Source organism: Nerophis lumbriciformis, linkage group LG11, assembly GCF_033978685.3.
Source record: "Nerophis lumbriciformis linkage group LG11, RoL_Nlum_v2.1, whole genome shotgun sequence".
Taxonomy (NCBI): Eukaryota; Metazoa; Chordata; class Actinopteri; order Syngnathiformes; family Syngnathidae; genus Nerophis; species Nerophis lumbriciformis.
This window is the reverse complement of record NC_084558.2, coordinates 32,945,983-32,964,445: the sequence shown is the minus strand read 5'-3', so window position 1 is coordinate 32,964,445 and position 18,463 is coordinate 32,945,983. Positions and strand designations below refer to the sequence as shown.

At 45.4% G+C, this 18,463-nt stretch overlaps 1 protein-coding gene across 1 annotated transcript in view; it reads left to right on the top strand.

Moving 5' to 3' along the window:
* Positions 1-18,463, top strand: part of sh3bp5lb (SH3-binding domain protein 5-like, b) — a 69,855-nt gene that overhangs the window by 45,897 nt on the left and 5,495 nt on the right. The window contains exons 4-5 of the mRNA XM_061966775.2: positions 7,821-7,982; positions 16,661-16,834. Of these exons, the coding sequence (XP_061822759.1) occupies positions 7,821-7,982; positions 16,661-16,834 (336 nt within the window). The remainder of the gene's footprint in view (positions 1-7,820; positions 7,983-16,660; positions 16,835-18,463) is intronic.

Genomic DNA, 18,463 nt, shown 5'->3' with positions numbered 1-18,463 from the left:
CCCAGAGTGTCTACTGTGTAGTTAAAATTAGGAGGTCAGCCGTTACAGCCGACCTCCAGTCCCTATTGATGTGTGTACTGTAGCGTGAGTGAGATATGTATGCTTGTGGGAACTAATAATGCGATTAAAATTGGGGGACATCAAGGTCATGGTGGGTCCCAACCAAACCAAGCCCCCCAAATCCTAAGTGTCTAATATGCAGCTAAGATTGAGGGATGGACGAGCAGGGGACAAGACAGGAGGACTGGAGCCCCATTGGAGGCATCCTCAACCCCCCGCCATGCCTCCCCGCAGGACAATCCCCAAAGTCCTATATATGTGTGACTGTGTGCGCTATAAGTAGGAGGAGTAGAGGGCCCAGACATCCCCCCAGTCCACGCGGCCGACAACCAGGAACTACGGCCAGGAGGCCGCCACCCCCCGCCACAGCCCGTGACCCACACCAGACCACTTTAACGTGACGCCACGCGAGCCCCTCCCCCCGCCAAACAAAGCCATCCCCCGCCCGCCCCAACCCAACCCTGCAGAGCCCATACCGGCAACCAAACGCAGAGAAACCGCACAGCCCCCACGCCCAATGCAAACACCGCATCCCGGCCATCCACACAGCAACGTGCCCATACGAGTCCCGGCCAGGGGAAGGAGCCCCCCAACGGGGCAAGAAGCCAATGCATCCCGTCCGCCCGCCAGCCCCCAAACCAGCCGGCAAGCCAACGCCAGCCAGCCCCACAACCCCACAAGCGCACAGACACCAGCCACAGTCCCCCAACCACTCCAACCCAACACAGCGATGCCAACCGCTGGTATCACCGCAGCAACCATCACCACCACCGCCCGTCCGCAGCGTAAACACCCGCGGCCGCCGAAACCAAAACAAAAAAGCGACCGACCCCGTAAACCACAACAACGCACACCCCCGGCTACCACCGAGGCCACCAACCCACCTACCCCAACTCATCCACAGCCAGGCCAATTGAGCCACCGGACATCCACACCCATGCACACACCTACACATTCATATACACATACATACACACATACATATATGCATATACATATACATACACACATATACACACGCATGCATATACATATAAACATACACATCCACACATATATACACATTAATACACCCACACACATATACATAAGCCCACATATACACAAACACATACATACACAACACACACACACAAAAAAAAAAAAATAAATAAATAAATAAATACAAAATTTAAAAAAAAATAGAAAGAAAAGAAAAAAAATTTAAATAAAATAAAAATAAACCCTTTAAATAAAATAAAATAAATAAAAATAAACAAGAGGCCTGGTCGCCAACAGTGCCCAACGCCACCAAACCCCGCAGCCCCTCCCGCACGTCCAGGCCCCCCCCGCCCACCACCCACCAGGCATCCCATCCGGCAAAAAGCCATAAGGGCCCACCCCTGCGCCCACAGCCGGCATGCCACGGCACCTCAGCAGACCCGGCGCCGCGATCAGCAATGCACACCGGGGCAGCGACACATACATATGTACCTACATACATACACACAGATTTCACCATACATATATACAAACGTACACACACCCACATACACGCGTACCCATATATAATTTAACAGAATAAGTTAAATAGATTAAATAGATTAAAAATTTTTTTTAAAAAAAATAAAAATAAAAATAATAATAATAATATATATATATATATATACATACACACATACATATATATATATATATACACATACATACACATACATACATACATTCATACATACATACATATATACATACATACATACATATACATACATACACATATATATATATATATATATATATATATATATATATATATATATATATATATATATATATATATATATATATATATATATATACATACACATAAAATAAATTTAAATAAATAAATAAAATTAATAAAAAAATAAGGGCAGAGTAAAACACAGGAGGGGGACTCCCGCAGGGCAGTCGGGCAGCACCGCCGGGGCCCCAACAAGGGAGGCAAGCAGTCCCCCCAACCCGGCACCAGGCAGGCCCGCACAGCCGCAGCGCAGGGCGACCCCGGGCAGACCCCGCCCCGCGCCCCAGGGGAAGGAGGAAGCCCACGGACACCCGGAGCCAGAGGGGCACGAGCCGACCCCCGCCCGACAGCGGCAAGACCCCAGCCCCACGGGCGCAACCCCCCGCCCAACCACCCACGGGAGGGACAGCCCCCCCAACCAACCCAAGGCGGCCGCCCACAGCCCCACCCGCACCCCAACACCCGCCCAGGCACCTCCACCCACCCCCAGCCACCAGACCACCCACGGATCGGCCCGCCAGGCCGGAACCAGGAAACACACCCCAGGCCCACCCGACCCCGCGGCACACGGCCCCCCCCGGCACCCAGGACCCCCCACCCACGGAGCAAGACCCCCGGGACAGAGCCCCAGCCCCGGCCCCCAAGGGAGTCAGGTCAGAAAATTAATTAGCGGTGCCCAAAGAGATCGGAATTCTGTCAGTTGTTGGTTTGATTCAGCAGACATTCTTTCCATAACTACATAATCTAATAAAATGTTTTTGTAAAGGTTTATACATAAATTATTTTTTGATTTCCAATTTATGAGAATAGTTTTCTTGGCAATGCCTAACGCATTTATAAGGAGGTATGTTTTGTTTATATCAAGATCAGTTGCGGAGAGATCACCCAACAGGCAGAGTGCGGGGCAGATGGGAATAGGAATCTCTAACGCTAATGATAGGTTCTCGCACACTCCAAGCCAAAAGTTACTCACGGGAGCACAGGACCACATTGAATGCAAGTAATTATCTATCTTATTATCTGAGCAGTGTACACAGATGTTAGAGTCAGCTAAACCCATTTTATACATTCTTAGACCGGTGTAATGTATTCTGTAAAGTATTTTGAGCTGAATCAGTCGTACATTTGGATTCTTAATCAAACGAGTAGTATTGAGGCATATTTGTTTCCAGAATTCTGGGTCACAGCTTGTTGATACGTCTGAGTGCCATTTAGAAGTTGGAATACTTATTGTGTTATCTATTTTTGATAAGAGAGCATATAATTTGGATAAAGCTTTGGGGGCAGATGTTTTGAAGAATTTAACGGTCGTAGGATTACTTTCCCATGTTGTTTTGTTGAATCTTGCGCTGATTACAGATTTGATTTGTATATATTCTAGAAATTTATTAGGATTGATTGCATATTGTGTTATTAAACTTTTAAAAGAGATAAAACTGTTTGCATTGATGATATCCCCAAGGCATCCGACTCCCTTATCATACCATGTTGGAAAGTTCAATGGCTTCTTGTTTAAAAGAAAATCAGGATTATTCCAAATAGGCGTAAATTGGCATGGAGTGAGCGGGGACCCAGTTATTTTCAAAAACTCCCACCAAGCTGTTAAGGTAGTGCGTATATTAATACTTTTAAAGCAGTTGTGTTTTCGGAGAATTTGGCTAATAAAGGGCAAGTTAGAAATTGGGATCTCCTGGCTAAGTGATTGTTCAATCTCTAACCATAAACTATCTAATAAAGTGGGATTGATCCATTTTAATATATATTGTAGTTTATTTGCAAGGAAATAATAGGACAAGTTTGGGAGTTCTAGACCCCCATGTTCTTTGGGTTTTTGTAAAGTTTTAAGGCTGATTCGTGCTGGTTTACTCTTCCAAAGAAACTGATTGATGTGTGAGTCTAGTGACTTAAACCAGATTTGAGAAGGTTTGGTTGGAATCATTGAAAATAGATAATTAACCCTAGGCAAGACCATCATTTTCACGGTAGAAACCCTTCCCATAAGTGAGATTGGCAGTGTTTTCCAACGCGCCAGATCATCCTCAATCGATTTTAAGATTGGGGAGTAATTCAAGCGATTCAGATCTGACAATGTGGAGGAAATATTGATTCCCAGGTATTTAATGTTCCCTTTATGCAGTGGAATCGATGAGGTGCTCTGAAAGTCAAAATTAATTGGTAACACAGTAGATTTGGACCAGTTGATGGAGTAATCTGAAATAGAACTGAATTTATTGATAAGTGAGATTGTATCTTGAAGAGAAGAATGTGGATTTTGTAAGAAAAGTAATACATCATCAGCATAAAGGCTTATTTTATGATGAACGGTTGCGGTATGGATGCCTTTAATATTTGCATGCTGTCGAATAGCGGTTGCAAGAGGTTCAATAAATATAGCAAACAGTGACGGAGAAAGTGGACACCCTTGCCTTGTGCCCCTCATAAGATTAAACCTTGGAGATATTTGGCTGTTCGTTCTAACCGAAGCTGTAGGAAAACTATATAGGACCTTAATCCATTCTATAAATGAGTCTCCAAATCCAAATTTCTGTAGAGTAGCTAGAAGAAAATTCCAGTTCACTCTATCAAATGCTTTTTCAGCATCTAATGAAACAACAGCTGTTTTTAGATTATGAATAACAGAATAGTCTATCACATTGAGTAGACGGCGAACATTGTTGGACGATTGTCTCTCTTTGATGAAACCTGTTTGATCAGGATGTACTATATATGGAGTAACTTTTTCTAATCTTTGAGCTAATACTTTGCAGATAATTTTAAGATCAGCATTAATCAGGGAGATTGGCCGGTAACTGGATGGAAGTGTTGGGTCTTTATCAGGTTTTAGCAAGAGACTGATCGTGGCAGAGTTCATATTTGGAGGAAGGAATGAGTTTTCTTTAATCTCTAAAGCCATTTTCGTAAATATCGGAGCTAGCAGTGACCAGAATGTTTTGTAGAACTCCACAGGGAACCCATCAGGCCCTGGTGCTTTATTGTTTGGCATCTGTTGAAGAGCATCGTGTAGTTCGCCTACAGAAATAGCAAGATCTAAATTTGATACCTGCCTTGTATTCAATTTAGGTAAGTCTATACCATTGAGAAATGTCTCAATGTCTGAAAGAGATGGGTCAATCTGGGGTGTATACAAATTTCTGTAAAAGTCTCTAAAGATGGAGTTAATTTCCTCAGGAACGTGTGTAATGTTCCCATCTGAATCCTTGATGGATGGTATAGAGTTTTTTTCTTTGTTTAATTTTAGTTGGTTAGCCAAATATTTGCTTGGTTTATTGTCATGTTCAAATTTTTCTAAGCGTAACCTCTGGAGCAGGAATTGACTTTTCTTATCAATTATTTCTCTTAAATCTAATTTAAGTTTTCTCAGTTTGTTCAGAGTGTGATCATGTTGTGAATTCGCATAAGCTAATTCTAATATTTTTATTTCATTTTCAAGTTCCTGCTCTAGTAAACGTTCCTTTTTTTTCTTGTATGATGAATAAGAAATAATTTTTCCTCGCATAACTACTTTTGCCGTCTCCCAGAGAACGCACGCCGTGATTTCTGGTTGATCATTAAAATCTAAAAAATCTGTCCATTCTTTCTCAAAATAGTTTAGGAAGTCTGGGTCCTTTAGTAATGATGTATTAAGTCTCCATTGTTTGATAGGTGCAGTGATAGTTTTGTTGGTGAGGGAAAGTGAGACAGGTGCATGGTCACTGATGATGATAGGATGGATGTGAATGTTTGAGATGTCAGATAAAATTGAGCTACTAGTTAAAAAGTAATCAATGCGAGAGAATGAGTGGTGAACTGGAGAAAAATAAGTGTATTCCCTAAGAGTGCGGTGATAAGAACGCCAGGCATCGCAAAGACCATAATCCTTCATATATTGCTTAAGTATTACCACTGACTGAGACTCACGGTGACTCCCAGTCACTCTGGACCGATCTATATTTGGATTAAATACTAAGTTGAGGTCCCCTCCTAGAATCAAGCAGTGGTTTGAGTGAGGAGAAAGTGAAGAGAAGAAAGTGTGAAAAAAGGAGGGGTCATCAACATTTGGACCATAAATGTTGGCGATACATAAGTTTCTCCCGTCAACAGAAATATTAAGAATGATGTATCTTCCCTCTATGTCAGTAATGGAGTTATGAACTGTAAAGTTGACCTTTCTACTTATGAGAATGGCTACGCCTCTCTGTTTGGAGTTGTAACTAGCAAGGTATGTGTGTGGGTATTGCGATGAATGCAGTTTTGAGGTATCGGACTTGGAGAGGTGAGTCTCTTGTAGTAAAGCAATGTCTGCTTGCATGCTCTTCAAATGATTAAGAATTTTTATATTTTTTTCCTTTGACCCGACACCACGCACATTCCAAGTGACAAACTGTATAGTGGACATACTAAACTAGACTGTAACTAAGTGTGTGGATGTATGTGTGTACTTTATGTGTAAATAATGCATGTCTGTATCTAAATGTAAACCTATCATGCATATATGTAGGTGTGCAGAGTGTGTATAGTTGTGCATGTATTAGCTGTGAGTGTAAATGCTGATGACAACAAGGGGACACACAACAGGTGGAGAAATAGAAAGAGAAAAACAAAACAAAAAGCATAACATAAAAAGAAAAGAAGAAAGTGGTGGATTAAACAGGTAGTGAAATAAGTGACATAAAAAGGAAAACAAGAAAGTAAAATAGTAAACATGTTGGTTTACCGAAAGAAAGAGAGAGAGAGAGAGAGCGTATGGTGTTTACGTGAGCGCTATGTGACGCACAGGTGTATTGTGAGCAAGAGGGGGGGAAAAAGAGAGGGATTGAAGCATAATGGAATAACAAAACAAACAAAAAATACAACATTTACCGTGTTTCAGACGCTAATAATACAGCCACGGCGTGGCTTCTGGATCACGGTAAAGTTGGCCGTTGATGAAAAGTTTATCCACCGCGATGACTGCACGGCATCCTTCGGTGATAAACTTCTTGCGAAGCGGGAACAGATGGCGGCGCCTGTCGAGAATTTCCTTTGGAAACTGGTCGTTGATGCTGAAGTTGGATCCTTTCAGCTCTCGGCCCTGGTTCCTCACCCGCTCCTTCTGCTTGAAGTGTTCGAATTTGGCCACGATGGGTCTCGGCCTCCTGTTCTCCGGCTTTTTGGCTCCAAGCCGGTGGACGCGATGGAAGGTGATGTTCCTGATGGTGTCCGCTGGAAGCTTGAGCTGGTGTTCCATGAAGGACTTGATGGTTTCCTCTGGATCTTCCTCGGTCTTTTCCGGTATTCCCGCGAAGACCAGATTGTCCCTCATGCTTCTCGCCTGGAGGTCCAACATCGTCTCTTTCATGCTCCTATTTTCTCGAGTGAGTTGCGTCACTCCGTCGGTGAGGGATTTTACGGACTCACGAAGAGCGGCGTTCTCCTTGGCGAGAGAAATGACCTGCTGTTGTCCGAATTCCAAACTCTCTCGGATGGCTTGGAATTCCTTGTGGAGAACCTCGACAAGTGCGAGGCGGCCATCCAAACAAGTCAGCCTTTTGTCGATGGAATCCAGGATGTCGGTGAAGTTTGTGCCCGGTGGTGACACATGGCCAGGTGAGTCCTCCGGGCGGCTTCTTTTAGACGTTGGCGTCTTAGATGGTTTCCCCATGACGAGACGATCGTAGCACTCTTCGATGTAGCCTTCAAGTGCCTCCAGATTTTGATATTTAAGTTTTATTTGCTTTATTTACTGAATGAATCAGAATTGTTTGGCAGCTGCGTGTGCCACTTGATTCTATTTTTTTTCCCGCGTCACGTACGCTCTCTCTCGCGAGACTACAGCATTACTGACGCATCATCCAAGTTAAACATTCTTCTTGTACCCATTGTTAACAGCCAAAGCTGTCAGCATGGCAATGCATCTGCCTGATGGTATAATTTTTGTGTATATTGGATTTGTTAGATGACAAATACAGTATGTTGATAATAAAATGACAACACCTAGTATTTTTCTTCACGATTTCAGGCACAACAGGAGACCCAGAAAGCTGCTCTCAGGTATGAGAGGGCTGTGTCCATGCACACTGCTGCCAGAGAGATGGTGTATGTAGCAGAGCAAGGACTGTTGGCTGACAGGAACACAATGGACCCTACCTGGCAAGAGATGCTCAACCATGCTACAGCTAAGGTACACTCATTAGCACTGTTATTTTGTATGTGTAACATATAGATATAACAAACTGTATTTAGTCCAATTTGTTTCCGTTTATTGACATTAAAGGTACTGATTAATGATGAAGAATCAACTGACTGTGCTAAATTGTAAAACATTGCAATTGAGGCAAAATGGAGTTGACTACTTGACTACAACAAGCAAAGGTACTGTTGAGTCTCAACTACTTAAAGAATGATACAAAATAAAGGAGATGACGTCAGCTAAGGGAAGCTGAGCTACATCCATGAAGACCTCCACTATGGTAGCTCCTCCAGTAAACATCATTCTGCTAAATATGACGTTGGTATGGAAATGGGAGTTCCATTGTCTTAAATATACATTAAAAAAATAACAATGAACAGAAAAATAATGGTTTGAGAGCTGCAATTAACAATTATTTTAAAGGTTGACCAATCAGCGATTATTTTTTCAATTAGTCGACAAGTCATACGATTATTGCTTGTATGTTCTGCTTTACACGTTTGAGTCTACAACTTGATTTTAACTAATGTTAGAAAGCTATTATAGTAAATTGTAACAAAAGAAACATAAGTTACTAAATTATTAATAGGTTTACTTTATTACACAAAGTAAAATACCGCAATGAAAAATGAATAGACTTAAAGTGCAAGATATTCTGTAAACTTGAATTTAAGTACAAAACAACTTTTGTCCTGTACTGTTAGAATTATTTAGCTGCCATCAGTAACTTAAAGCAGTGATTCTGAAACTGTGGTCTTGGTACGCGGGCTCCTACTAGTGGTATGCCAAATAATCACTTAATTGAATGTTCAAACACAGTGTTACTGTTCAAATGATGTGTAAGGTTACTGTGGCCAACATTTTAAAATATACCTGTTAAACAAAACCTCTGCCTTGTTTTTAGTGAATATCTAGGCCTACTACGCTACTGTATATTAATGTTGGTCATTATGGTGGTACTTGGAGAGACAAGTGTTTTCTAAGTGGGTACTTGGTGAAAAAAGTTGGAGAACTACTGACCCAAAGGAGTGATATTGTAAAACTGCATATTCGTTATCAAAGTAAAAACATTACTTGTTATCCGTTTTTAATTACCGCAAGGAATAAAAGTGTTAGCATGAACATTGCATGTCCAATCTTCTTTGCTTGTTTCTTCATAACCTGCAAAATAAAATGAGTAAATCTCAACACAAAATACATGACGGGCATCTTACACGCTATTCAAGTCATTGTTTATCCTCTCTGTGGCACATGAGTTGTTAGTATTGGGAACAAAATAATAATTTTATCAATGCTTTTTTTAGTTTAGCTCAAGCTAAATGTTACCTGTGGTGATTGTGAGGAAGTAAATGACAGTGCCAAGAGTAACTGGATATTAATTGAATAAAATAAAAAAAATCATCAAAAACATGACCGAGTGTGTTGCTAACTTGGTGAAGCAGTTTGAGTGTAACACTGCTAGTCTGCACCATACCAAAATAGGACTTGATAAAGCCAGCCAAGGACGTTTGAATAATATCTAAATGGTGAACAGGATGGAGCTAGACTGTTTGGTATTTTATACGTAAGTAGTAAAACCTTAAAATCGCATCTTAAGTGTCCAGGAAGCCAGTGCAGGTGAGCCAGTATAGGCGTAATATGATCAAACGTTCTTGTTCTTGTCAAAAGTCTAGCAGCCGCATTTTGTACCAACTGTAATCTTTTAATGATAGACATAGGGAGACCCGAAAATAATACGTTACAGTCATCGAGACAAGACGTGTTCATTTAGCTGCTGTGCAACAATTTTTTCGAAGGTTTTCGAGATAAAGGGAATGTGGGACACCGGGCCGATAGTTAAACCATGAGGTCAGGATCGAGGTTAGGTCTTTTAAGCAGAGGATGAATAACCACTTTTTTTTAATGCTAGGGGAACAGTGCCAGAGGAAAGTGATAAGTTAATTATATTTATAACTAATCTAGGTAGAAGGAGGTATAGATCGATTCGCGCCAGGACCACCAGAATGTCTCACAGTCTGTATCCCCAGGCTGTGAGACTGCTAAATGAACAGTCTGCCCCTTTGCTGCCATCTTATTACCTCACTCTTCACCACCTCAATAATTGTGCTCTGGACATTGCATTGCTGCAACATTAACGTAACACTCATCAGACATCTGACTGTTCCCACCCCCACGTCCCTCTTATCGCAATCTTCCTGACAATGCTAAAATGTAAACTATTGTCAACCTGCACATCAATGCAGTTTCTATGCCGCTGGACAAAGCTCAAACAAAATCTCGTTGACATGTATGACTTAAGTGTTGTTATGACAATGACAATAAAGGAATTGATTGATTGATAATATCCTAGTATAATACGCAGCTCCTTGATACGTTTCCCAAAAAGTGGGTCAAGTAAACATGTTGTTTGTATTGTCCCATTTACAAGTCGCAAGAGTTCATCTAATGTTATTATCACTGGCTCATAACTAATGGCCCTGCGATGAGGTGGCGACTTGTCCAGGGTGTACCCCACCTTCCGCCCAAATGCAGCTGAGATAGGCTCCAGCACCCCCGCGTCTCTGAACGGGACAAGCGGTAGAAAATGGATGGATGGATGGATGGATGGATGGACGGCTCATAACTACTGCTTTCTCGCCTCATTATCTTGAGTCCCACAATCCATCCATCCATCCATCCATCTTCTTCCGCTTATCCGAGGTCGGGTCGCGGGGGCAGCAGCTTAAGCAGGGAAGCCCAGACTTCCCTTTCCCCAGCCACTTCGTCCAGCTCCTCCCGGGGGATCCCGAGGCGTTCCCAGGCTAGCCGGGAGAGATAGTCTTCCCAGCGTGTCCTGGGTCTTCCCCGTGGCCTCCTACCGGTCGGACGTGCCCGAAACACCTTCCTAGGGAGGCGTTCGGGTGGCATCCTGACCAGATGCCCGAACCACCTCATCTGGCTCCTCTCGATGTGGAGGAGCAGCGGCTTTACTTTGAGCTCCCCCCGAATGACAGAGCTTCTCACCCTATCTCTAAGGGAGAGCCCCGCCACTCGGCGGAGGAAACTCATTTCGGCCGCTTGTACCCGTGATCTTGTCCTTTCGGTCATGACCCAAAGCTCATGACCATAGGTGAGGATGGGAACGTAGATCGACCGGTAAATCGAGAGCTTTGCCTTCCGGCTCAGCTCCTTCTTCACCACAACGGATCGATACAGCGTCCGCATTACTGAAGACGCCGCACCGATCCGCCTGTCGATCTCACGATCCACTCTTCCCCCACTCGTGAACAAGACTCCGAGGTACTTGAACTCCTCCACTTGGGGCAAGATCTCCTCCCCAACCCGGAGATGGCACTCCACCCTTTTCCGGGAGAGAACCATGGACTCGGACTTGGAGGTGCTGATTCCCATCCCAGTCGCTTCACACTCGGCTGCGAACCGATCCAGTGAGAGCTGAAGATCTTGGCCGGAGGAAGCCATCAGGACCACATCATCTGCAAATAGCAGAGACCTAATCCTGCAGCCACCAAACCAGATCCCCTCAACGCCCTGACTGTGCCTAGAAATTCTGTCCATAAAGGTTATGAACAGAATCGGTGACAAAGGGCAGCCTTGGCGGAGTCCAACCCTCACTGGAAACGTGTCCGACTTACTGCCGGCAATGCGGACCAAGCTCTGACACTGATTATACAGGGAGCGAACTGCCACAATAAGACAGTCCGTTACCCCATACTCTCTGAGCACTCCCCACAGGACTTCCCGGGGTACACGGTCGAATGCCTTCTCCAAGTCCACAAAGCACATGTAGACTGGTTGGGCAAACTCCCATGCACCCTCAAGGACCCTGCCGAGAGTATAGAGCTGGTCCACAGTTCCACGACCAGGACGAAAACCACACTGTTCCTCCTGAATCCGAGGTTCGACTATCCGGCGTAGCCTCCTCTCCAGTACACCTGAATAGACCTTACCGGGAAGGCTGAGGAGTGTGATCCCACGATAGTTGGAACACACCCTCCGGTTCCCCTTCTTAAAGAGAGGAACCACCACCCCGGTCTGCCAATCCAGAGGTACCGCCCCCGATGTCCACGCGATGTTGCAGAGTCTTGTCAACCAAGACAGCCCCACAACATCCAGAGCCTTAAGGAACTCCGGGCGGATCTCATCCACCCCCATGGCATTGCCACCGAGGAGCTTTTTAACTACCTCGGCAACCTCAGCCCCAGAAATAGGAGAGCCCACCACAGATTCCCCAGGCCCTGCTTCCTTATAGGAAGACGTGCTGGTAGGATTGAGGAGGTCTTCGAAGTATTCCCTCCACCGATCCACAACATCCGCAGTCGAGGTCAGCAGAGCACCATCCCCACCATACACGGTGTTGACACTGCACTGCTTCCCCTTTCTGAGGCGGCGGATGGTGGTCCAGAATTGCTTCGAAGCCGTCCGGAAGTCTTTTTCCATGGCCTCCCCGAACTCCTCCCATGTCCGAGTTTTTGCCTCCGCGACCGCTGAAGCCGCACACCGCTTGGCCTGTCGGTACCTGTCTGCTGCCTCAGGAGTCCCATGAGCCAAAAGAACCCGATAGGACTCCTTCTTCAGCCTGACGGCATCCCTCACCGCCGGCGTCCACCAACGGGTTCTAGGATTACCGCCACGACAGGCACCAACTACCTTGCGGCCACAGCTCCAATCGGCCGCCTCGACAATAGAGGTACGGAACATTGTCCACTCGGACTCAATGTCCAGCACCTCCCTCGTGACATGTTCAAAGTTCTTCCGGAGGTGGGAATTGAAACTCTCTCTGACAGGAGACTCTGCCAGGCGTTCCCAGCAAACCCTCACAATGCGTTTGGGCCTGCCAGGTCTGTCCGGCATCCTCCCCCACCATCGCAGCCAACTCACCACCAGGTGGTGATCGGTAGAAAGCTCCGCCCCTCTCTTCACCCGAGTGTCCAAAACATGAGGCCGCAAATCCGATGACACAACTACAAAGTCGATCATGGAACTGCGGCCTAGGGTGTCCTGGTGCCAAGTGCACATATCCACACCCTTATGTTTGAACATGGTGTTTGTTATCGACAATCTGTGACGAGCACAAAAGTCCAATAACAGAACACCACTCGGGTTCAGATCCGAGCGGCCATTCTTCCCAATCACACCTCTCCAGGTTTCACTGTCGCTGCCAACATGAGCGTTGAAGTCCCCCAGTAGAACGAGGGAATCACCCGGGGGAGCACTCTCCAGTACTCCCTCGAGTGAATCCAAAAAGGGTGGGTACTCTGAGCTGCTGTTTGGCGCGTAAACGCAAACAACAGTCAGGACCCGTCCCCCCACCCGAAGGCGGAGGGAAGCTACCCTCTCGTCCACCGGGTTGAACTCCAACATGCAGGCTTTGAGCCGAGGGGCAACAAGAATTGCCACCCCAGCCCGTCGCCTCTCACTGCCGGCAACGCCAGAGTGGAAGAGAGTCCAGCCCCTCTCAAGAGAAGTGGTTCCAGAGCCCTTGCTGTGCGTCGAAGTGAGTCCGAATATATCTAGCCGGAACTTCTCCACCTCACGCACTAGCTCAGGCTCCTTCCCCACCAGCGAAGTGACGTTCCACGTCCCAAGAGCCAGCTTATGTAGCCGAGGATCGGACCACCAAGCGCCCTGCCCTCGGCTGCCGCCCAGCTCACACTGCACCCGACCTCTATGGCCCCTGCTATGGGTGGTGAGCCCATTGGAGGGGGGACCCACGTTGCCTCTTCGGGCTGTGCCCGGCCGGGCCCCATGGGGACAGGCCCAGCCACCAGGCGCTCGCCATCGTGCCCCACCTCCGGGCCTGGCTCCAGAGGGGGGCCCCGGTGACCCGCGTCCGGGCGAGGGAAATCTGGGTCCTTGGTTTGTGTTCTTCATCGAGGTCTTCGAGCACAATCCTTCATTATAATTAAATTATCTGCATGCGTCACTAGATCAGCGACAAACTTTGAAAATTCATTGATAAAGTCCAAATAGGGCCCAGGGGGGCGATAAATAACAGCCAAATAGAGAGGTAGCGGTGTCACAGACCTCATAGTAAGCACCTCAAATGACTTATATTTATTACTTAGGTTAGGGGTAAGGTTAAGGTTTTCATTGGATATTTTAAGGGGACGGACAATATATGCACTCATATAGTTAGTAGGAGATTCTTTGGTAAGCGTGAAAAAATTGATCTGGTTGTAGCCAAGTTTCGCTGAGACCAATGACATTAAGATTGTTGTCTCTAATGACCTCATTAACTAATAACGTTTTGGGAAGCAATTATCTGGTGTTTAAAAAGCCCATATTATAGTTAAATAAATAAATGGGTTATACTTGTATAGCGCTTTTCTACCTTCAAGGTACTCAAAGCGCTTTGACAGTATTTCCACATTCACCCATTCACACACTGATGGCGGGAGCTGCCATGCAAGGCGCTAACCAGCAGCCATCAGGAGCAAGGGGTGAAGTGTCTTGCCCAACGGACGTGACTAGGATGGTAGAAGGTGGGGATTGAACCCCAGTAACCAGCAACCCTCCGATTGCTGGCACGGCCACTCTACCAACTTCGCCACGCCGTCTCCATAATGGGCAGTTTCGAGGAATTTTGTGGAGTGCGCCTAAATAATTTCGATCACATCTTGGAATTGATATGATGGGTATCTTGAGATCAGTAGAATGCGTGTTCACCTCTGGCACAGTCACTACAGAAAAATCATTATATGAGTTATGTAATATTCTACAAGAAATGCTGTGTATGCAAGAATTTTCTAGCCTGGCGCTGGTTAGTTCTAGCTTAACTAACTCCTCACCCGGACTAACAGACACTGTAATTGCCTGTGACCGAGCTTGCTCTAGTGTAGTTAGTCAAGTTTGACTCAAATAGGGGTCTATATTTCTGGAGAGAGTGATGGCGCCTTCCCGGTTAGGGTGAAGGCCGTCCCTCCTCAGCAAGCCCGGTTTGCCCCAAAAAGAGGGCCAATTATCAATAAACGTTAGTCCCTGTTCTCTACAAAAGCTACTGAGCCACTTGTTAAGCAAGACTAATCTGCTATACCTCTCATCATTGCCTCTCGCAGGCAGGGGGCCAGAGACAAGCACTCGATGCCAAAACATCTTTCTAGCGAGATTACAAGTCTTAACTATGTTCCTCTTTGTAATCTCTGACTGTCTCATCCTAGTACCATTGGAGTCGACGTGTACAACTAATGTTCGTGTAGCTAGTGGTGCGATTAGCCTGTCATATGTGTTTACTAGGCCTGTTGCGAGTCAGCTCCCTAAGACTAGCTTCAATGTCAGGTGCTCTGGCCCCAGGAATACACTTAATTATGACTGGTTTACTAAACTGTACGTTTCAAGTGATGGGTCCTGCTAGCAAATGTGTCCATGGCGTCTATCGTTACGAAAATACTCTGCTCTATCTAGCAGACACGGTCCTCGAGTAGGGCCAACCTATCCATGAGAACGGTGCATGATGAGCAGGGAGCCATACTCACGTTGTTTCTTTCACGGAGTCGAGTTCTTGCTGTCTTCAGGGGAGTAGCAGCAGCGTGAGAGAGCAGATGCCTTTAGGGCATAGTTGCTTTCGATCGCGACGAGCTTAGCTTTCTTAGCTTAGTAGCTAGCTAGCTGAGAGAGGGGCGGTGAAATAGTGAGTGTGTCCTTTGCAAGTTTGATAAGACTACTAAATGGGTTTGAGAAGGAATACAGAAAGCTGTAAAACAATTAAAAGCACACAGATAGAAAGATAGTACTTAGCCTCGAGCGTCAGCAGACTTTGCAGATGTGAGTGTGAGTGTCCACAGTTCTGCCTGCATTCTCTAATCATTTGTGGCAAACCAGAGCAACGCTTACTCCAATCAGCAGATGTCTCGTTGTCATAATTATGAATAGGTAGCTATCTTCAACGTCCTCGACTGAAAGGGTTGCCAGGCACTCTTTCTCCTCCCAAGAGTCCGTCATGTGTCCAGCAACAACTGCTCCGTCAAGACAGGCAGGTTCCTCCAAACCCGAGATCTTGTCAATTTCGTTGAGAGGCAAGTTAATCAATTCCATTGTTTAGATTTGGAGAGCGGTGCAAAAAGAGCAACCAAGAAAGTTAAGTCAAGACAAAACAAAGAAGCAAGCAGGAGAGATAAGGGAGAGGAAAAGGGAGCTCCCGCCTTCGATGAGTGCCAGTGAGAAAGCGATGCTGTTTGGCAATACAAGTTTTTTGAGGTACGAGCTGTGCCGCCAGAACAAAATAAACCCATATCCCAAAGTACCATTGTGGATTGCTCACATTTTCAAAATATATTTCATTCATTTCTATCCTGGAAAAAGGACTGTGTTCTTCTGTATAGAAAGCCATTCCACTTACATTCACATTATGGGCGATTTAAAGTCTTCAATTAACCTAACATGCATGTTTTTAAAGGAGAGGGAAGTCAGAATATCTGGATTTAGCAAACCGAGAGGTGTCCGTCAGATTTGATGCTAACCATGCACACCGCCACTGTACTCCCTCCCTTCAGCGTTACCTTTAATAAAACATATATAAAACTATGAAATGACAACATAATCATGTTCCTTTTATGTTGCAGTTGAAAATGGATGAAAAAGTCATACTTTCAGAATATGTCACACTAAGTTGAAATGCGTGGTGTTACGTGTAGAATTGTGAGTTTAAGGCTTCATTTCCTTTTGCTCACCAGGTAAACGAGGCTGAGGAGGAACGCTTTCGGAGTGAGCGAGAACACCAGCGGGTCACGCAGCTCTGCCAAGAGGCCGAGGCACGAGTGCAAACCCTCCAAAAATCACTAAAGAAGGTCATCCTCAAGTCCAAACCCTACTTTGAGCTAAAGGCTGAATTCAACCACATTCTGGAGGTGTGTACAAAGCAGGCCCCCTCTTTGAAATACATTTTTAACACCGCATAATACAATGGCTGAGAAAGCTCCAGATGCAAGAGCACATAGACTGTTTAAACTGCAGGCAACACAGTGCAGCTGCATTAGCTAGCTCGCACGACGAGCTATTTTAAAATGGAAACATTATTTAAACGATGACTGTCTCTCAGGTAAGTCCAGCCACGCTGCGAAGGAAGATCCAGCAATTTTGTTCTTTCGGTCACCTGAGGTGAGTTCAGATTAGAGCCACTGGTCCTTTGCATCGAGAGGAACCAGTTAAGGGAGTGGCTGAGGCATCTAGTCCGAATGCCTTCTTGACGCCTCCTTAAGGAGGTGTCCCAGGCATGACCAGACGGAAGGAGGCCCCCAGGGTATGGATTTAGGACACGCTGGAGTGATTGTTTCACAGCTAGCTGGAGAATTCCTCTGTGATCCTCTGGTGGAACTGGTAGAGGTGGCCAGAGACCGGGGAGTCTGGGCTTTTTTTCATAGACTGGATGGATGGCATTCAAACAATGGCAATATGCAGCTGAGATAGGCTCCAGCACCCCCCGTGACCCCAAAAGGGACAAGCGGTAGAAAATGGATGGATGGATGGATGTAACAAATAATTTAAAACCCGAATAAACTCAATGTTCCTATAAAAAATAATAATGCTTATAATTCCTCAAATGTATATGCTTTCTGCTCAGCCTTCTTCTCATAACACTTGGGCTTTTTTTCATAGACTGGATGGATGGCATTCAAACAATGGCAATATGCAGCTGAGATAGGCTCCAGCACCCCCCGTTACCCCAAAAGGGACAAGCGGTAGAAAATGGATGGATGGATGGATGTAACAAATAATTTAAAACCCGAATAAACTCAATGTTCCTATAAAAAATAATAATGCTTATAATTACTCAAATGTATATGCTTTCTGCTCAGCCTTCTTCTCATAACACTTGGTCCATGCTCACACAAACACAAAAAACACCTCTTTGGTGTTAAAAACCATCTCCCTACACACAAGTGTAGTTTCAAAACAGACTCTCGCTCCACGAAAACGCACTCACTTACTGTCATGCACATTTTGTCCAACCAGAAGCCCGGATAAGCAGCCCTAGCTGACTTGCTGGCATTACGCCTCCGTTAATGTGATACTGTAATGTTAAAGGGGCTTTTTGCAACTTGCTCACAGTTACAATTTTCATACTTAACATATAACAAAAACACCAGCTGTTAGCTTATGTTAGTACGAGTGGTTTAACACAACATATGTATTTTTAAGTGTTTATATTTTTCGCAATTAGTAATTGTGAGCATCTCAGCGTGTGTGGATTCTCTGCGGGTTCTCTGTGACGGTGTCAGATTGAGGGGACCTCCAGTCCAGGGTTCAACAAGTCTTATATTTGTTTTCTTTTCAGATTTCTGTGGCTCTCTCGTTCGCATGTGCTCTCTCGACGCTCTCTCCGCTCTCCGCTCTCCCCGCTCTCCCCACTCTTCCCGCTCTCCCCACTCTCCTCTCCCCCTCATGGCCTCGGACACCCCTAATAAGGGAGACAGGTGATTAGATAACCCGCTTCAGCTGGGAAATCCACTCACCTGTCAGCTGCTTCGTAGCCGGCT